This window comes from Esox lucius, chromosome 6 (assembly GCF_011004845.1).
Source record: "Esox lucius isolate fEsoLuc1 chromosome 6, fEsoLuc1.pri, whole genome shotgun sequence".
Taxonomy (NCBI): Eukaryota; Metazoa; Chordata; class Actinopteri; order Esociformes; family Esocidae; genus Esox; species Esox lucius.
The window spans coordinates 31,220,612-31,243,062 of record NC_047574.1 but is presented as its reverse complement, the minus strand read 5'-3'; the positions used below and the strand labels follow the sequence as shown (position 1 = coordinate 31,243,062).

General features: G+C 42.6%; 1 protein-coding gene across 1 annotated transcript in view; it reads right to left on the bottom strand.

Annotated features, from left to right (window-relative positions):
- Window positions 1-5,721: 5,721 nt before the first annotated feature.
- Window positions 5,722-22,451, bottom strand: part of rgra (retinal G protein coupled receptor a) — a 49,944-nt gene continuing 33,214 nt past the window's right edge. Inside the window, exon 7 of the mRNA XM_010903949.5 lies at window positions 5,722-5,886. Within this exon, the coding sequence (XP_010902251.1) occupies window positions 5,743-5,886 (144 nt within the window). The 3' untranslated portion in view covers window positions 5,722-5,742. The remainder of the gene's footprint in view (window positions 5,887-22,451) is intronic.

The window sequence follows — 22,451 nt, the reverse complement described above, 5'->3', positions numbered from 1 at the left end:
TTTAAGGCAGTGAATTCATTAGGCTTTAGCCATGTTTCACATAAACCAATAACATCTAGTTTATGATCAGATATTAATTCATTTACTGCAACTGCCTTTGGAGCAAGGGATCTAACATTTAGGAGTTCCATTTTGAGATGCGAGGTGATAGTCATTTTTATTTTTATTTGTGACCGAGGTGGAGGAAGGCTTTATCTTAATAAGGTTGTTATTGTTAGCACTACCTTGTTTAACTTTTCTCAACCTGGAACGAGTCACAGTGGCAATAGGTAAAGCTGTACTAACTAGTCTGGCTATGCTATCGACAGACTCCACTATGCTAGCAGGCTGGCTAACAGCCTGCGGCCTGACCTGCACCCTATCTCATGTTAAGGCAATAGGAATGAGACTCCTGTCAATGTTCCTAGACAAAAGAAGAGGACCACTCCAGCTAGGATGGAGTCCGTCGCTCCTCAGCAGATCAGGCCTGGCCCTATTTCTGGGAGAGTCCCAAAAAGAAAGCCAGTTATCTATAAACTCTACCTCCTGCGACGAGCAGAACTCCATTTTCAGCCAGCGACTGAGTTGCGCAAGTCTGCTGTAGAGCTCGTCACTACCCCTAGCTGGGAGGGGGCCAGAGACAATTACTCGATGCCGACACATCTTTCTAGCTAGTTTACACGCTGATGCTATGTTCTGCTTCGTAACCTCTGACTATTTCATCCTAACGTCGTTGGTGCCAACGTGAATAACAATATCTATGTACTCTCTATACACAGTTTTAGACTTCGCTAGCACCAACCCCAGATTTGCGGCTACGTCGGTGGCTCTAACCCCCGGTAAACAGTGTACGATCACTGACTGATTATTTAGTCTAATACTGCGGGTAATGGAATCGCCAATGACTAAAGTTTTCAGTTTTTCAAGGCCACCGGTTGAAAATGCCTGCCGATCATTCCCCTCCAAAAACAGTTCGGCCCTCGACTCCGACTCCAGTGGGGAAAACCTTTTGAAAGTCTCAGTTGGATTTAGCAACGATTCAGGTTTAACTGGTCGACGGCATTTCTTCCCAGTGACCAAGAGAAAGTTCTTGCCCAGCTGCAGGAGTTGTGCCGGGGGGCTAACAAGACTATCGTTTCTTCCTGGTGGCACTGACGCAGTTTTTTCTATTTCTAGCAAAATCCTTGTTTGGTTCTAATGCATCCTTCTCAAGGATTATTCACACTTCAGGTACAGGACACTTGAAAGCGATTCAGCGATAGAGGACTGGTTGGATCCCAGAGAGAGACTGAGTTTGACTTAAAGGACAACTGTGATGGATCTCATACACATAGACTGTCCTGTCCTACAGCTACGAGCGGAGTCTACTCTGGGGCGCCGCACGTCTACAGCGATGCCGGGTTCCTGAGCTGGACTAATTCTAGTCCTGACGATTCTCCCATGAGATGGAAAAGGCAACCTCCAACCGAGAGGATGGAGGTGAAGGAAAGCTCCGGTTCTGGACAACGTTTACGGGGCGTGGAAAGACCAACTGCACGACATCATGCCATGCTGATTGGGTCCATACCAGGTACATCTCATCTGCTGTCCAGGTAGCTGAGAGAGGAACCTGGGGTCGACGACACGCTACAGGAGGGCTTTGGTGTTTAAAGGTTAGTCACAGTAAATTGAAGTCCCTGAGGGAAAGGTGAATTTTCTGGTGCTAGTAACCAGTCACTTCGACCCGGCCTGCAGCTATAGAGCCTTTAGATGAAACTGGTCATCTTGGCATTCACAAGGGAGAACACACAGATTCTCCTGACCTGGTTCATAGAGCAGCTAGTATGGAGACAACTAGAGCTGTGTCTTTTGAGCTATGAAGGACAACACCTTGGAATATACATCTGACTTTTGCATGCTGTTAAACCGACCTGCCAAGAAATGGTTCATAACTGACTGTCTGACGTTTGGAGGAGCTGAACATTTGTGATGACTTTGGAAGTACATCTCATTGGAACCATGGAGAGGAATTTTCAGTGAATCGAGTAATTGGCATGAGAGGACTTTGTAACAGTGACAAATTGAAGAATGTATTCAGTGATCGATGCTGTTGATGCTACATACCCCATACTGTCAATATGTGTCACCTGAATTCATTTCCTTTTACCAATGATTTTAACATAAGGTTTTGCTGTACTATGTTATAATTCTGTATAATGAAAGTGTGTGATCTTGGAGTTAATACGAAGGTAATGATCTAGAAGCATGTATATGAGGATCCAGACATTTCAGATTTGTTCTGTTCTCTAATCATTAAGGGTATTGATATTGACTGGGTCATGTTGTTAAAGAGTACTCTTTTGTTGCAGCCTACATCTTAATGAGTAAACTGTTTAAGGGTTGATACCAAAGGTTGATACCAAGGGTTGATTTTGGTATCAAGAGGATGGATTGTTGTGGAAAGTGATGATGTATATTTGGTCGCCCTATACATGTATAAATGGGTTACTAGTTAAAGATGCTGAGAGGGATCTGGTGTTTGCCTAGGAGACATCCTTGACCGGCACCAGCGGATTAGAGGGTTACTCGTGAATCAGTAAATCTGTATAAGCCTTTAGTGTCTCTGTGGATTGTCCAGACATTGTGACTCCTCAAGAGTGGGGGGACAGCCCGCCCTTTGAGTGAATACGGATTGTTCATGTGTTAAGTCAGAGACTCCTCGGATGATTGTGTTTGTAAGCGTTTGACGCGTCTCTCTTATTTGCAAATAACTGTTAAATTGTGCCAAGAGAATTTCGTCTCTGTACTTCCTTATTTAAGAGTGTCGATCGATGGAATTGCCATCACACAACCCTGAGATAACAAAAGTTGCATTTTAATAATTGTCCGAAGGGAAGGTGTTTAAGCAGGGTGTGACTGATCAAATAACTTTTAGTGCTATTTTATGGAGCACCATTCGAAATGTGATTTATATGGGGCCAAAGCAGGGCACACGTAATATGGTACATTCAATACCAACAGTCATACTGCTTCACTCCTTCAATTACTTTAAACAACACATCTACTGTATTACGTATGCCCTGATATCCTTCCAAAAAAAGCTTTTGAGTTTTGAGTGAGGAACAGAAAGGTTAAAATTAAGAGACCACTGCAAATTGAACGCTTCTGTTCCTCACTCAAAACTTTCCTTTTCAACTTTTTTGGAAAGGAAAGACAAAGGTGCAGTGGTCTCTTAATTTTCTCCGGACCTGTTTATTAAATTCATTTGTTAATGCAATTCATTGCATGGGTGCAAACTCATCAGGGGTGAACAAGGTGACAAAGATGCAACGACACCCCCCGCACAGCGGACATTTATATCGAGGTAATACCTACAGTGGGGAGAACAAGTATTTGATACTCTGCCGATTTTGCAGGTTTTCCCTCTTACAAAGCATGTAGAAGGCTATAAAATAAGTCTGGATTTTTGTTTTAGATTCCGTCTCTCACAGTTGAAGTGTACCCATGATAAAAATTACAGACCTCTACATGCTTTGTAAGTAGGAAAACCTGCAAAATTGGCAGTGTATCAAATACTTGTTCTCCCCACTGTACCATTCGGTCATGAATACTGGAATACGAGCCTCCTATACTCTAAACAGTAGGGTGCAAACTCATCAGGTGTGAAAAAAACTTTATTTTTTTTAATCTGCTTTATAATGTGGATTTTCAGTCGATTTTAGCAAGAGGATATAGGGAAAAACTCATCCTAGAATTAATGTAATGTTAGTGCTACAAAACAAATGTTAGGGGGGACATCAAATATGAAGCAGTGCTAACAATAAGAAAAATTCTGATGGATGCGAGTTTAAGATGTATGTATTTTGTGAAATTACAAATTATATTAAGTGACATACAATACTTCCTCGACAGCCACCCAACCCAATACCCTCCCATCCACCCACTCCAGTCCACCTAACCAAGCAAGCACCATTGATCCATGGAAAATGGAAAGAGCCCCTCGAACTACATGGTTTAGGCCTGGGAACATACCAGTGTATATCACATTTGCCCACCAATTCACCATGTTGTCACCATCAATGTACAGGGCAAGGGTAAAATCAACATTGAACTTCCAGTGGCATGTCACACTGGGGTGGCACCAAGTGGTCTCTGTGTGGTCTCTGAATGGTGAGACAATGCTTGTAGGGTCCTGCTGTTCAGTGGCAACTTTTTTTTTATGTAGGCTGCTGTGGACATGTACACTCACCTAAAGGATTATTAGGAACACCTGTTCAATTTCTCATTAATGCAATTATCTTCCAATCACATGGCTGTTGCTTGAATGCATTTAGGGGTGTGGTCCTGGTCAAGATAATCTCCTGAACTCCAAACTGAATGTCAGAATGGGAAACAAAGGTGATTTAAGCAATTTTGAGCGTGGCTTGGTTGTTGGTGCCAGACGAGCCGGTCTGGGATTTTCACGCACAACCATTTCTAGGGTTTACAAAGAATGGTGTGAAAAGGGAAAAACATGCAGTATGCGGCAGTCCTGTGGGCGAAAATGCCTTGTTGATGCTAGAGGTCAGAGGAGAATGGGCCGACTGATTCAAGCTGATAGAAGAGCAACTTTGACCGAAATAACCACTCGTTACAACCGAGGTATGCAGCAAAGCATTTGTGAAGCCACAACACGCACAACCTTGAGGCGGATGGGCTACAACAGCAGAAGACCCCACTGGGTACCACTAATCTCCACTACAAATAGGAAAAAGAGGCTACAATTTGCACGAGCTCACCAAAATTGGACAGTTGAAGACTGGTAGAATGTTGCCTGGTCTGATGACACTAGATTTCTGTTGAGACATTCAGATGTTAGAGTCAGAATTTGGCGTAAACAGAATGAGAACATGGATCTATCATGCCTTGTTACCACTGTGCAGGCTGGTGGTGGTGGTGTAATGGTGTGGGGGATGTTTTCTTGGCATACTTTAGGCCCCTAAGTGCCAATTGGGCATCGTTTAAATGCCACGTCCTACCTGAGCATTGTTTCTGACCATGTCCATCCCTTTATGACCACCATGTACCCATCCTCTGATGGCTACTTCCAGCAGGATAATGCACAATGCTCGAATCATTTCAAATTGGTTTCTTGAACATGACAATGAGTTCACTGTACTGAAATGGCCCCCACTGTCACCAGATCTCAACCCAATAGAGCATCTTTGGGATGTGGTGGAACGAGAGCTTCGTGCCCTGGATGTGCATCCCACAAATCTCCATCAACTGCAAGATGCTATCCTATCAATATGGGCCAACATTTCTGAAGAATGCTTTCAGCACCTTGTTGAATCAATGCCATGTAGAATTAAGGCAGTTCTGAAGGGGGAAGGGGGTCAAACACAGTATTAGTATGGTGTTCCTAATAATCCTTTAGGTGAGTGTATATTCTAAATATCTGATTTGTAACAATATATTTTTGATACAGTCAGAATAGGCTTGAAATTAAACAACTGTAGAAGCTTATCATTAGAACTCAAATAAAAATAAAAACTGGACAACCAAGAATTTGTGTCTACTCTAAGCAACTTGTTCTGAAATGTCATACATCTCCAACGTTACAACACAAACACAAATCCATGTAAACCTCCAAGTACAATGTAAGTTACAATGTAAGTACACAAAACATCAATGCACTCGCTCACACACACACTCATGTGAAGTGCATTGATATGAATGAGTCCACAACATTCACACCTGTGAAAAAATCACAAACACACAATCTGTCCTTATTTCTTGCTTGTTTTATTTGGATTTGTTCTCAATATGAGGCACTTCAATCTTTTCACCTGTGAGGAACTGCCATATGCCCCCTCTATAATTCTCATTGCCGAGGGCGTACAGGAAAACGTTGAAGGTGGGAGAGGTCTTTGCCAGAATTGGAGCCAGCTGCAAACAGAGCCAAACAGAACGATGTTAATGTCTGAGTACTTGCAAGTTCAAAAAGGTGGTACATTACAGTCAATGTACTGTACAACAGCTTTATTCAAGATATAGATGTATGATGTCCCTGGGACCAACCTAGACTCAGAATTCAGGGATACCTACAATTGCATGTGTCCCTGAGTCCACCCAGACTGTTCAGAGGCCCAGAACACAGGGATGTCAAGTTTGGTCACTTTGACTTACGTATGTGTGTGATCAGTAGGCTTATGAGCTCGAGTGTAACAGAAATGAGGAGTGCCGTAGTAATCTATATCCCGATTCAACGTCCTCCCAACTAGTCTAAAAGTATACCATAACACACTATAGCATGAAGGTGTGCTAGGAGCTTCTGTTAACGACTACAAGACAAATATGACTACAAGACAACGTGTTGGGAGGTCTCTTTAACGACGACACGCTCCTAAATATGACTACAATACAACGTGTTCACTTTAACAATGACAAACTCAAATAACTTTTTGGATACATGTCTAATTTTAGGATAAATAGCCATACCTAAAACACTCCCCCAAATAGCCATTAGCATTACTTTACCTTGGCAAACACCATGAACACAATAGACAGGAATTGTCCCTCTTAATCAATGCAAAACTATCGAATGGACTGTAACAATGTGTGCAGTTGGGGATCAAGTGCATTTGTCTGACTGACACTTGACAACCTCCTGTCTAGTCATTGTGCTATTTGTTCAGCACCAGACCCTGTTTCTGGCATATGTACAACATGTACCTTGGGTATGTATATTGTGGATTGTGACAAGATGCACGACTGTGCCTGTCTTATGTTGTCCTGATATCACAGGTAGGATCTTACCCGTCATTGACTAATCAGCGCTCTTCACTGGCCACCCTTCAGGTCACATATCGGGGAGGATATAATATATATTGCAAGAGTTCTTCACAAAGCAGCCTGTAGCACACAGCAGTTTTATCATGTGTTACAGTAAAAAGGGTGCACCACCCATATGCCACAGCATCCCCCAGAGAAGGAACCAAAACTGCCACCGGCCTACATTTTTTTTTTTAGAGTGCAACAAAAACCATGTTGCCTGTTCAGACACACATGTATGATGAAAAGATTTATCTTCCCGAGATTACCAGCGGAATTTAAGTTTAAATTTTTTATTCACAAATACACACATACAGTTGTGCTCAAAAGTTTGCATACATCTGGAAGAAATTAAGAGACCAATGCAAATTTAAACACATGTTCCTCACTCAAGCCTTCCTTTACAACTTTTTTGGAAAGGAAAGAAAAAGGTGCAGTGGTCTCTTAATTTTTTCCAGAGCTGTATTGTAACCAGGCTTTTTTGTGACATTGGTGCAGTAAAAGCTTCTTTCTGGCAACTCGACCACGCAGCTCATTTTGGTTCAAGTATCATCGTATTGTGCTCCTTGAAAACAACCACACCATCTTTTTCCAGAGCAGCCTGTATTTTACCTGTGTGTTTTTCTTTTTATCTTGAAATATTACCTTTTTATCTTGAAAAATTACCTTTTTATCTTGAAAAATGACCTTACCCAAATGCCATGTGCACTAGTGGTTTTGGATCATCAGGGATTCTTTTGCAAGTTGCATCCAGTCTCGTTGCAAATCATTGATCTGAACTGGCCGTTAAATGTATCTTTGTTGTTCTGAACATTTGCAATTTAGAATTTATTATTTTGCAATCCAATATGACAGATGCTCTCAAGAAGTTTTTGGGGAGAGGCAAAGAAGATGCTGCTGCCACTGAAGGGGAACAATCACGAACGCAATCAATCCCCTCTGAGAGTGAGTAGCCCTGTGATTCCATTACTTTCATTTTACCATGGCGTCCTATGATGGTAAAAAAAAAATCTATAATAAAAGCATTTTGTTTGAGAAATGACGAATCATTTGTCAGGGTAGCCATCTTTCTAAAGGATATTTAGCTTGATGTGCTATTTTCTGCATGCGATTTGAGAAACACATGTTGCACTGTCATAATCAGAGCCACCAATACGCTCTGTGTAGACAAGTTGTATGAGAAGCACAGATGTCATTACATCTGTGGAAACAACAGTCGCTCTCCCAAATTATTATTTCAGCAGGAAGGAGACAGATCAAGCCAGTCACAGGGGAACGCACGTTGAAGGTACCAGTCGTTTGTTTGCTTGACTACGTTAATTACCTAACTACTCATTTAAAACACAAATTATTCACCCCTCATCTAGATGTGTATCTATCAGCATTGCTGCCACAATTGTATCACCAGTTAAATTGAACAAAGAACAAAGTTTTGGTAGCTAACAGTACTTTTTTGCAAGGAACTCTATTTGTTCATCCAACGATAAGAGCAACGTAAATGGATCCTTTTTCGATGATATTTTTCTTAAGTTGTGTTTGTTTAAATATTTTAATCTGTTGCAGCACAAGAGAAAGGGAGCAGGGACAATAGTGTCAGGTGTTAGCTAGTCTGAAGAAAGTCTGAATTAACTGATGTATTTACTTGAACCTAAATAACCATATTAATTAGGAGAAAATTATTATAATCTTTACAAGATTATACTCTGTGTTTTATATACGTGTATGTATTACTTAGATAGGCAGGAGGGAATTGGAAGAAAGGAAAGAAGAGATGGAGAGAAAGAAGGAGGGCATGTAGCTATCTGAATGTGCCTCTCCCTCAACTGCCCACCATCAATAAGCTGAATTATAGGATTTTTTCCCCCCAAAAGCCTAGAAGAATTAAGTGTCCCCCTGTTCAACAACATTCCCCCAACAGCAATACATTCCTTCAGAGGAATCACTGGAGTAGCCTATTTACTAATAGATTAAGATTGTGTTGATGTTTTTTTCTTATAATTGTGTCTGTCACCTGTTTTGGCGATTTGGTTTAATACACATTTTATGTGATCAAATTATGATCAAATTTACAGGTCAAGACACATCTACAACCAACTCAACCGTTTTGCATACTTGTCAGCCAGATGTAGGTGAACCTGTACCTGATCCAGGCAAGTTTAAATTGCACCATCTTTATTATAGGACATAATACAGCATATATAATAATTTTTAGTGTTACAACCTACAAATATATTTTTGTGCTGGTGTACTTAACTTTAGAACCTGAATTATTCTGAACTGTATAGTAAGATATTATTAGTATTAATTTTGTTAAATCAGTTTTCAGAAAGCATAAAGGGCTAAAATATTTTTTCAGTTAATGAATTACTTATTCTTGGAATTTCTCCAGGCCAAGTATCAAGTGCATCACAATTAAGTGCATCACATTCTGCTACTGCTTCCGGTCAGCCGGCTGGTCAAGATCCCACAACGCATTCTTTACAGGCGCCTCCTGTAGATCCTAAATATTGGCCAGTAATTTCAGAGAAAGCAAGGACAGAGTTGGTTAGTAGAAGGACATTTCAGATTCCCCCAGACTTTGCATTTCCCAGAAGGGAGGATGGGAGAGCTTGCAGAGAAATTGAGAGAGACGCGGGTTAGTTTATTCAATTCAAAATGATAATCAGTACTGTTGTTGCTGTAAACAGTTCTCAAACAAAGATCATAATCTTGTTACTAAGGGTGTAAATTATTGGAAGAATTGTGTCACTATACTAAAATCTCAGTGCAGTCTAGAACATAGTCTAGAACATAAAAGACAGATGACCTCATGGAACTTGAGTCATCTCCAAAGGGGGCAAACAATAGATCAGGTCAAAATTATGCAAACAGAGACCAAAATAAGACATTGTGGTGAGGTCCTGAAATGGTTGGTAGCCATTATTCAGTCCCACACAGAGAGAAACCTTTCTCAGAGAGGAAAAACAGATGCACTTTACCAGCCACATAACAGAAAATTCCTCCAAGAAGTAGAGCTTGTGGCCAAATTCGAAGCTATCCTCAAACAGCACTTAGATATGGTGCAAAGTGGAGCATTCAAAACAAACTGACTGACTGCATCGGTGACAGCATCACAAAGACAATTGTGAGTGATATAAAATCCTCAAAATATTATTCACTGATTTTGGACTGCACCCCTGATGTCAGCCATAGAGAGCAGCTCTCTGTTGTCATTCGAATAGTAGCAGTATATGGTGCTGAGATCCAAGAATATTTCATGGGGTTCCTTAAAGCTGAAGAATCAACCAGAGAAGGCCTGTCATTCCTCATCCTCAAGAGACTAGGTGATCTCAAGATCCCTGTTGAAGATACTTGAGGACAGTCTTACGACAATGGGGCCAATATGAGAAACATAAAGGTTTGCAAGTCAGGCTGTAAAATGTTAATCCAAGGGCCTTTTTTGTGCCATGCTCTGCATTACACACTTAATCTGTAGGTCGCTGATTCAGGAAAAAGCTCCCCTGAAACAGGTTGCTATTTTGGATATCTCCAGAAACTCTTCACTCTTTGTTCAATGTTAGGGTTAATTGAGATGTGTTAGGGCAATTCTATGCGTTAGGGCATGGATATATGTGTTAGGGCACATTAAGTTAGTGGTTCTGACATGTGAGGCACGCTCACATGAATTGAGAAAAATTAATGGGTAAGCGTTGTGGTAAATATTTGGCGCCGATGTTAATGTTTCTGTTGCCTGGGCATGTGAACAAATGTATCTTTGGGAGTTTTTGCGGTTAATGGCTTTTTCATTCGGTTGTGGATGCATGGCCAACTGGGCAGATTGGAGGAATACGGATGAGGTAACTTATGGAAGTTGCTGAAGGTATAATATAAAGTTGTTTGGAAGGCGTAGGCTACGGTATGTGGAAAGTCTGGAAGCTTTAGGGTGGTTTGTGTGGGGTATATTGATCTCTGGGTTGTAGTTCCTTTCGCTCAGGTTGGATGGGTCGTCCCTCTGACTGCCCCCACCCTCCCAGGGTATTCCGACAGGCTGATCGCTGGGACATTTCCCTACATTCGACATAGCCAACCCCGCTGGTGACCGAGACTTGTTTCGCTCTATGGACCTTTTTGTTGTGAACGTGGTGATGCAGTAGGCCGTCTGGAGGCCTTTTTGCTGGAGGCCGTGTTAAGAGAGTCTATGCGGGTCAAGACAAGATTCAAAAGGGGGGAGAAGAACACACCAGATATGTAACCTCTGTTGGCCCAGCCGGGCGACATACCCGGAACACACAGGAACGCTAAACCGCCAGAGGGAGGGGTGCTAACGGCCAGAGGCGGCGGACCAGAGAGCATCAACCTGTGATCTTTCCTTCACACAACCCTAGTTTTTCTCTGACATATTTAGAGAATACATGATTTATACCTTTTCTTAGGATTTAGTAAACTAGGTGGTTAATTTCGGTATGTCAGGATTGATGGATTTAAGTATGGTAAATAAATAATTTTTAGGGTGTTTCAGTTGTAGCTGCTGTAGTTCAGAAACTGCCAATGATCCGTGTCCTGGTAGCACTAGTAACACTCCCGTGCAGTCAAACCTGTTTTGGGGCGATTCGTGCAGGATTTTCAACAGCTCTCTATTGGTGGAATTGGTTTCTGTGTTAATGTCTGTGCGAAATGCGAGAAAAGTGCCTTGTTTGTGAATATCTGGTTATGGTCGACCTAGTAAATCCCTTTTGGTATTCCCTGTGCACGAGGGTTCCAATTGGCTGCATTTTGTATTCCTTGGTGGAATATTTGATCTCGTTCATTGAGATTGTTGTTAACCTGGATTTTTTTTTTTTATTCGCAAGGTTTGCTTTGTTTGGTTTACAGTTGGGTGAACGCATTCATTGCATCGTTAAATGTGGTTGTTTGGCCCACTTTTTCAGCCTTTGCCTAAGCACCGTGTCCGCGAAATAGAAACTTGCCTTCCAGTGTTGTGCTGGTAGCTGGCACACGTGGAGGTATTCGCCTGATAACTTTAATCAGAGGGATAGATTGGAAATTGGTACAATGATCCTAATTTGGTAAAATATGGTTTCATTAGGACAGGTTAAATAAAAAAATAGTCATGGGCTGCAACAGTGGGTAAATTGCCAGGGCCTGTTTATTCCCCAAATAGCCAAAGCCCGTAAAATTTGACCTGCTATTTTAAATGTTTAATTGGGTTTGGTTAAATATGTAAGTTTCACTTTGTTTGCAATTACAATGACAACTGGGATAATACTTGTGTTTTAAGACCAAAGCCTGATACTCGTAACTGGCGTTTAAATTCAAACCTGGTAAACTGACAAATGGACAAATGGGGTAGATTGATGTGACAGTGTATAGAGCTCTAGATTGAGTGTCCTTGGGATCCCTCACTGTACCTTGATTTTAGTGACATCATGCATCTGTTTTCTGTTATAACATCGCTTTTCTTGAGAGTTTTCTCACCCTGCTGTAACTGTGTTTTTTTTTTGCCAAAAGCAATGATATAAGCTGAGTAGGGTAATACATCGGAACCTTCAGTTAACGTAGGACATCGGCTAAATTGAAAACATGACGTCTCTTACTATAGACAGTCTGAAGCACATGTAAAATTTTTGGGTGGAAACATTTTCCTCTCAATAGCGTTTATGTTGAAATTTCTGGTTTTGAACCCAATTTGTAGTGAGGGTAGAGACCCGAAGTCATCCCACATTGTTAATAACTAGAAAGATCTAGCTGTCGATGCATGAAATTTGCATGAATGTTGCAATTTTGGCTGACTGCCACTATTTGGAATAACATAGACATGCATCACATTTCCTTAAATTTTAGGAGGTTAATTGAGTCATGATGTTTGTGTTGTCACAGTGTAGTATGGCCATTGCCTGTGACAATGCAAATTTTGGTTACAGTTCTTATGCAAATTTGAGGGTTGTTTGTTGTTGTTATATGCTTCCCTCGCACAAGCGATCGTGTGGCACATTTGTTGTTTTTGGTTTTGTTTGTGGATGTTGGGTTTTTATCATTTTCAAATTTATTTTTGATGGATATTCAGTTTGCAACTCCTTACTGAATGAATGTTAGATTCATCCCAACTATCGATTTTCTTTTTTTCATGTCCGTCCTGTAATGGTTCTGCTTTCACGTATGGAGTAATTTTCCGTTGGCTCTGTCATGAAAGCTAAGAAAGAACACATTTGTTGGGATGAATAGTGACTATGAGAATGTGACTGTTCAGTTTGTTTGTTTGATATTTGATTAGAAATAATCATATTAATCTCATGCATTATGAAATAAGTGGATAAAAAGGTTCAGGGAGCACATTTTGTTATTCCTTACAGGTTTACTAAGTATTGTTATGTTTTATCGGTCTGTCGTGGTGAAGAAAGAGCTGAGCCGCAAGGCGAAGCTCTCGATTTACCAGTCAATCTACGTTCCTACTCTCACCTATGGTCATGAGCTTTGGGTCATGACCGAAAGGACAAGATCCCGGATACAGGCGGCCGAAATGAGCTTTCTCCGCAGGGTGGCTGGGCGATCCCTTAGAGATAGGGTGAGAAGCTCGGTCACCCGGGAGGAGCTCAGAGTAGAGCCGCTGCTCCTCCACATCGAGAGGGGTCAGCTGAGGTGGCTTGGGCATCTTTTTCGGATGCCTCCGGAACGCCTTCCTGGGAAGGTGTTCCGGTCCCGTCCCACCGGGAGGAGACCCCGGGGAAGACCTAGGACACGCTGGAGGGACTATGTCTCCCGGCTGGCCTGGGAACGCCTCGGTGTCCCCCCGGAAGAGCTATAGGAAGTGTCTGGGGAGAGGGAAGTCTGGGCATCCCTGCTTAGACTGCTGCCCCCGCGACCCGGCCCCGGATAAGCGGAAGAAGATGGATGGATGGATGTTATGTTTTAATTGAAATTGAGAAAGCAATTCTGCATCAAGTTCTATTCTAGAAAACCAAGTTTAGAAGTTTTATAAACAGAGGTTATAAAGAGAGGTGCTCAACTCACTCACACAAACACCGTTGGGGGGGGGGGGTTGTGTAAATTTAGACTCATTTAAACTCTTTAGAAAAGAAACATACTTACTGGTGACATTATCAAAATTGGGTATTCTAATTCAGCTACACAGAATACTTAGTTTATTATTCTGGTTTTGACTTGAAGGACAGGAAATGTCAATTCCATATTTATTTACATATTCAATGACTCTTCACTTTTTTATATAGACATTTATACCTATGTACTTTCTGTCCCAGTAGGCAATCATTGGAATGTGTCTCTAATTGACAATGGATCTATTCTTCAAGACTAGGGTTTGTAATCCTTAGGTCAGTAAACCATCCCCCCTACTCCAGGGTGAGCTCTGGGGAGATAAGGCATAAAGGGGGTGGGGGGGTTCATGTTCTATGACAGGATGTGTCTTTGATGTGTCAGTGCTTAGAAGAAACATGCAACATTTGGTGGAGAAATTAAAGGCTAAATAACAGTTATGTTATTTGAGCTTCAAGATGGTATGAAATGTTTTGATTGGCAATAAGGTATTTGATCATGTATGTGAAACAAAGGTGAATTTGATTGTTGATCCGAGACAACACCATCAGATGTAATTATATATCAACTGAGATCTGGTCAGATGATGAACTGAGAATTGTTTATGAAATACTCTTTGTGAGTGATACTTCAACGTAAGCAAACTATGTTAACTGATGATGAGTAATTGGAACAGTAATTGGAAATTATTCTTCTGTTTTTTTTCTTCTTTTTGTGTTTTTTTCCTCTTCTTTTTGTGGTTTTGTTATTTGTTGGTTGTTAAAACAACTATAGAAAAGAGTGGAATTTATACACTAGTTGAACAGAAGCACCAGAAATGTTGTGTTTCCACTATACTGTTACTGTTTACAACTGTTCTAATCTATTTAGACAAAGAAAGCAATAAGATATTGGATGTACAGGTATACACGTTTAAGTGTTTGGTAGGACTGTGTTCTAATGCATTAGCAAGATGCAACATGTAATGGACATATTTCTGATTGTGTACTGTGCAGTTGCAACTAATCTTCTCAAGGAGAATTCACTGACAGATACAGGGCACTTGAAAGTGATTCAGCGTTAGAGGACTGGTTGGAGGACAGCCCAGAGAGACTGAGTTTGGCTTAAAGGACAATTGTGAGGTGGGCTGAAATAAGATGGATCTCACACACACACAGACTGTCACACAGCTGCAAAGCAGATTATACTCCCCAGGATGTAGGGAGTCTACATTAATGCCTGGTTCCTGACAGCTGGACTGATTCTAGTCCTGATGATTCTGCCATAAAATGAAGAAGATGAAGAAGGCAGCCTCCAACCAATGGAAGGAGGCTCAGATAAGCTCCGGTTCTGGACAACGTTTACTGGGGCATGGAAGACCAACTGCACAACATCATTCCACGCTGATTGGGTCCATACCAGGTACATCTCATCTGCTGTCCAGGTAGCTGAGAGAGGAGCCTGGGGTTGATGACACACGCTACAGGAGGGCTTTGGTGTTTAATGATTAGGCACAGTGAATTGAAGTCACTGAGGGAAAAGTGAGTTTTTGGTACCAGTAACCATCACGTCCGACCCTGCCTGCAGCTATAGAGTTCTTAGATAACCACATGTCATTTTGGCATTCACAAAGGAGAACACAGATTCTCCTGACCTGGCCGATAAAAGCAGCTAGAATGGAGACAACTAGAGCTGCGTCATTGTAATCTGCATTTGCACTATTCAAGGACCACACCTTGGAATACACATCTGACTTTCACGTTCTGTTACACTGGTCTGCCAAGAAAATTTGCGATGACTTTGGAAGTACATCTTATTGGAACCACTAGAGAACTTTTCAGTGAATCAAGCAATTGGCATAAGAGGACTTTGTAACAGTAACATTTTGAAGGATGTTTTCAGTGATTGGCGTTTACACACCCACATGTCGATGCAACTTGCCCCATACTGTCAGTATATGTGTCATTTGAAATTACTTCCTTTGACCAGTGATTTTAACATGAAAGATTTTGCTGTACTATGTCATAGTTCTGTGTAATGAAAATGTGTGGTCCTGGAGTTAATACGCAGGTAATGTTCTAGAAGCATGTAAATGAGGATCCAGACATTTCAGATTTGTTCCGTACTCTAATCATCAGGGTAATTATAATGACAGGGTCATGTTGTTACAGAGTACTGTTTTGTTGCAGTCTACATCCTAAGGAGTAAACTGTTTAAGGATTGATACCAAGGGTTCATTTGGTATCAAGAGGATGGATTGTTCTGGAAATCTTTAACTAAGGTACATTTGAGAAATGTCTGTCTTTCTATTACCTGGTATGTAACTCTGATCTTTGGTTGTGACACATGTCTGTATAAATATAAGAGCATCACTAGGTACTCTGGCAATCTGTTCCTCTGCCTTGACCAATAAGGGTATTGTCAGGGAAATTTATTTTATAATGTATTCTAACTGATTAAACGACTGAGCAACTGTTTAGATGAGAAAAGGAATGTTGATTGTGCTGTGGGAAAGGAAGTATGAGGTGTTGAGGTAAACATAAAGCTCCAGCAGGACGGGGGTAGATGCAGATCAATGGGTTTTAGGGCAGGATAGGGGAAGATACACAACAGGGGGTAGGAAGGATAAGGAAAATATGTGGTTTTATGGTGCGACCATGTGGGTTCCTAACCCCACCCATTTCTCTATAAGTATTGAATGTATTGAATGTACTTTAGAGACTATTCACTGTTTCCTTGTAACATGCGTACTCTCTCCTTGCAAGTATATTAAAACCGTTTATTGCACAATTGATTTCTCCTGTCTTACCTACCATTTTTGCATTTGGGCGCGAGTATACTAGGGGTTAGGGCTCCTTTTTGCGTTAGGGTGCGAGTATACTAGGGGTTAGGGCTCCTTTTTGCGTTAGGGCGCAAGTATACTAGGGGTTAGGGCTCCTTTTTGCGTTAGGGCGCGAGTATACTAGGGGTTAGGGCCCCTTTTTGCATTAGGGCGCAAGTATACTAGGGGTTAGGGCTCCTTTTTGCGTTAGGGCGCGAGTATACTAGGGGTTAGGGCTCCTTTTTGCGTTAGGGCGCGAGTATACTAGGGGTTAGGGCTCCTTTTTGCGTTAGGGCGCAAGTATGTGTGTTAGTGCACACGTTGGGTTCTTTTGCCAGGTTTTCTGAACATGGGTAAGTGCGGCAGTAAACCATTGAACGTCCCTCGTAGTTACGTTGGGCCAGCAGAGGTAATGAAAGATAAGTATGGTGTTTGGACATGTGAACAATTGCATCTCTGGGAGTTTTTGGGTTTTCCGAAGAATGGCAGCTTTAGCCAAAGACAGTTGCATGGGTTGAGAGAGAAGTTGGAGGAATACGAGCAGGGGAAAATTAAGAAAATACAGAAGGGGAGACGGAAAGTAGATTGGAAAGCTTATGGTATGTGGAAAGAAGCGACTGATAAAAGATTTAGGCAGAGTAGTGTAGAGACTACTGATCATTGTGTTCTGGCTCCTCTTACTAGGGTGGATGTTGATCTGGATTGCCCTCTGTCTGGCCGACCCCCGTCATATGCTGCTGCCTCACCACGGAGGTCCGCAGCAGATCCTGAACCACAAGCAGAAAAGTCGCCGAAGATGTCGCGAGATGGTCCTACTCCTGTCCGGAAGATTTATCCTTCACTCGCGGCCGACGTTGGTGTGACATCCCCAATTGCTTGGAGGACCAGGAGCGTCACGTCGTCTGGGATGCCTGAAGGGCATTTCCCGATGGTAGAAGTTGCCAATCCATCCGCGGGAGGTGAAGAACATGCGCCCCCAATTATTTTCGTCTACCTGCCATGGTCGCCTGCCGACCTAAAAGACATGGCCGCCTCACTACCGAACCCAGAAATGGAAGGAGGAGAAGAATTCAATCGTGTTTTTCTTCAGATGCTTGAACAATATAGACCAAATATAGTTGAAATTGAAATGGTAATGATGAAAGCCCTACAGCTCAGATGGGGAAGGGTGAAAGGAGACTGGCCCGTGCAGAATGGCGTGTATAATTGGGGTGCTGGTTCTCAATACAGGATAACCTTCATGGCGCTGTGTGGACGGATAGGTGCCTTTTTCCTCGAGACGGAAGAACTGGGAGAAAATTTCTGACAGCAAACAGAAGCCGGGGGAAAGAGTCACAGACTCGTAATAGACTAGAGAAAGAATTTGAAATTCACAGCGGGATGGGCAGAAAACCAGAAGGGGCTAATGATTCTCCCTGGGAACAACAGTGTAAGACAAGACTGGTGGCTGGTTTGCTCCCAGATTTGCAGAAACATGTAAAGGAGCACTGCGTGGCCTTGGACGAGGGCCGCATGGAAATCGTTTGGCCGTATATCAAGCATGCCGAAAAAGTCTGTGAGGGCCAAGAAGATAGGAAAAAAGACGAAAAAGGGGAAGCGCAAAGCTAAACTACAGATGGCCCAACTAGGTTTTTACAGCGACCACGACCAAAGGGGCCAAGGACGAGGTAGAGCGAGAGGACGAACACAGTCTAGAGCAGACCTGGGCAAACACCGGCCCGCGGGCCACATCCGGCCCGTTGTACGTCCCTGTCCGGCCCGCGTGAGGTCAATCACAAATTATAGGGATGCACCGAAAAGTCGGCCACCGAATAATTGACACAATCTTTTCTTTCGGTGTTTCGGTTTTTGGTTTTCAGCCTTTGGAAATGTTATTTTGAAAAGTGTTATGTTTTTCATTGTTTGTGGAGATTGACAAGTAAAAAAAATTTGCACTGATTCAATAATTGCTTTTGTTTTCTTATTTGACCTATACACCCCAATTTCACATTGCCTAATATTAATATTTACAGAATAGTTTTATTCTTCCGATTATCAGTACCAGCTATTAAAAATATATAATTTAGTGCATTTTACAATGGAAGAAAGTTGAGCAGAATTGAGTTCAAGTTATCATTGGTGTGGCCCTCTGACACAATTCAGGTTTCTCATGTGGCCCCTTGTAAAAATTCATTGCCCACCCCTGGTCTAGAGGCAGAGGACGAGGGTCTGATAACCGATACAATTATGACAAAGGTTGCCATCGTTGTGGCTCGACTGACCATTGGGTATGCGATTGTCCTGAAAAAAACACAAGAGAAGATGGACAAATGAATAGGGACAATTTGAATTCCGGTGGATTTACAGTAAACAACCTAAGAGCACATAGGACTGAAAATTACCAGGGCGAGGGGTATTGACGGTCGGACGGGGCGGTCCGGAGAACATCTACCGGTGAGATCAATCCATTACATGACCCCGCACATATTGGTGTTATGCAGACACTTAATGTACAAGCTTTTAGAGAGAATGTAGAGTACCAAGTTAAACCCACGATGTTTCTTACAATTAATGGTAAACAGATAGAATTTTTGGTTGATTCCGGAGCGGGATATTCTGTCCTTAGAGCCCAGGAATGGGACCCGCTTCCAAAATTAAGTGGTAGAACTATAATTACAGTAGGGGCTAGTGTGGGACAGACCACTGAGCGATTTAGATGGTTAGTCGGTTGTAGACGACGAGGGCAAGCGTTATCCAAAACATTCATTTCTGTTTTCCAATTGTTGTCCAGTTAATTTGTTAGCTAGGGATTTGATGACACAGTTAGGGATCACACTAGAATGTTCAGACAAAGGTATGCAAATTAAATGTACTGTTTTGCAAGCAGTTCAAAATGGTGTTCAACCTGTTGATTATTGTTATTCATGGGATTTAGAAAGAACAGGGCATAGAGCTGTTTCACATGAGTTGGTAAATAAGGCGATGAATAGAGTAGAAACTGGTTCAGCTTTGTTTATGGATATGAGCGACTTGCGTTGCCCGGCGAAGGTTTCAGAAAGTCAGGATGTTGGTTTTGAGAAGGTGTGGTTTGATAATGGTAAAAGTGATTTTTTGGCGGGTGAATATGTATACTGGTCTTTGGAGGGTTTTTGTGCCTGGTCTGTGCGGAATGTGAGAGAGGTGTCTCGCTTTTTTGATGTGGAGGGTTCAGACCCCCATGTCCCCCTTGCTAAACCTGTGTTTGGCACGTGGGCTAGCCTGGGTCCTTGGGTGAAGGGGTGCAATACAGTAGTGGACTGGGTCCCTTGTCACATGGTGGGAGTGGAATTTTCCGCGGCAGCCCAGGCCATAAACTAACACCAGAGGGTAAATGTCTCAGTACAGACAGAATAGAAGCAATTGTTGGCATCCCGAAGCCTCTTACTAAAACTCAACTTCTGTCCTTTCTGGGCATGACAGGTTTCTATAGGCAATGGGTTCCTGAATATGCCCGTTTGGTACAGCCCTTGCAGGACATGGCCTATGGCCAGAAGCTTGCTTCACATTATAGAGTTGTGTGGACTCCTGAGGGGGATGCTTCCTTTACTTCTCTGAAACAGGCCCTAACTACCTCTCCTACTCATGAGGTCATCACTGGAAGACCAGGGAAGGACAGGCCTCTCCCCTCATGAGGTCATCACTGGAAGACCAATGAACACAGGCCTAGGCGCCCCTACTCACACAGACCTCACCTCAGAACATGTGAATGATACAATGTTAACATACTGCACTAATCTGTCAAAGGTTCTGAACAACATCCACAGGAGTGTGAAAGCTGCTCTACCAACTCCCATTGAAGGCCTGCTGCACGACATCAAGCCTGGAGACTGGGTAGTCATCAAAGACTGCAAGAGAAAGCACTGGAGCAAGCCACGCTGGTTGGGTCCATACCAAGTTCAACTGGTCACTCAGTCTGCGGTCAAAGTTGCTGAACGAGGTACCTGGGTCCATGCCACGCACTGTAAGAAGGCTCCAGCATTAGAAGATACGGCGAAAGAATAGGTAAACTGAAGTTACCTAAGGGCGGCGTGGGTTGTGGTGCTAGTAACTAACAACTCCAACTCATCCTGCGATCATGGAGCCAGAGAGACAAGGACCATGGAACCCCTTCAGGAGGTCCGGAGGAATGAGGTGCACCATCGGGTGCCTGCTGATTTTAAGTATTATCATAGTCATACCTATAGTGTGGATTTCCAAACCACACTGTGATGATCATGGACAGATTGTAAATATGACACCTAATGAAGCAAGGAAAGAGACATTTGTACACCATGAGAAGAGGCCTGAACCACATATACAGACAGGGTCTGATTTCGAACAGACTTTGTTAATCTCTTGTGACATAATGAGCTGCCCCCCGGATGGGGATTGCTATGTGCTGAAAAGCCCAGTGTTGAAGGATAATGAGTGGTATTGGACTCTGAATACAGAAGGGAACACTATGTTTCCCTCACACCATTTTCCCAACCATGTGAATAGGTGAGATGTTATGATAATGTTTATTGTACTGTTAACATTTCCAAACCTCTAGGAGTAATCCAGGATTACTGCTGTTTCAGTACCAATGAGGGTACCACCCCTTGCAGATCACCTGACTTCCTTAAAGGTAGACCCGCTATGATATGTCCCTTAACAGTTTCACGTACTACTGTAGTTCCTACTCCTGCACCACGTCGTTCTGAACCAGGTAGGGTAAAGAGAGCACTGTTAGAGCCAGACAACATAGCACTTAGGATAATGGTTGACTATGCAAAACACAAGAACATGACTAATTGTTGGATTTGCCAACACATACCAACATCTTCACGTTCTCCTATGTTAACCCCTATCCCATTTTCAGTAGCAGACTGGCAGGCACATGGTTGGACGGATGTGGCAGCACAAATGACACCCCCAGATAAGGACTGTTATACCCCGTCAGCCATTCCTGACCAGCCCGGTGGGGCTAACTTAGATTTGGTCTATATGGTGATAGCAGAATTTAACAATTACCGTCGTCCTATGGGGGTAAACATATCCAAATTATTTAACTTAACCTACACGGAGCGAATAGGAAAAGGTGGCTTAATTGTAAGGATACAAATGACCCTGGTGCAGACAGACTGTCGCACTAAGGAGGATAGAATCAGACCTGTACAGGTAGGACCTGTACTCCCTTACCCTCAGGTTTCTCTATTCGTATTGATTCAGTGGTTAACTCTAGCCCATGGGAAACATACGTGAACATATATTCAATGACCATCAATTTGCATGACTGTTCTACTCCCTTGATACTTGAGAAGCTCAGTTTTCGTGATTGTGCCCAGACTTGGCCATCAATACCTGTTTATGAATTGCATAATGTCTCGCTCTGTATTACAGATGCTCCAGGAGCCACACAGAGTTTAGGACAAAGTGATTGTCCCACCACGACTCAAGCCAACTTCACGGCTCTAGGAGCTTTGCCGTAGCACGTCTATATAGTCTGTGGTGGGAATGCATACAGTTGCATCCCTAGAGACACAGGTGGAGTATGCTACATGGCGTACTTGGTCCCTTTGATTAGGCGGGCTGACCACGGGGAAATGGGAGCTTTACATCAATCCCAATCTCGCCATAAGCGAACACTAGAACTCAACGTATATTCAGTGTACTTATCCCAGGATATGGCACATACACTTCACAGGAAGAGATAATGGCCCTGTCCAAAGTGTTGGAGAAACACATGAATTTGACAAGTGACACCATTGCAGCAATAGGTATGGAGCTAAGTGAAACCCGCTCAGTTGCTTTACAGAATAGGATTGCATTAGATTTGTCTGTAAGGTGGTGGGATCTGAGTGTTGTACATACA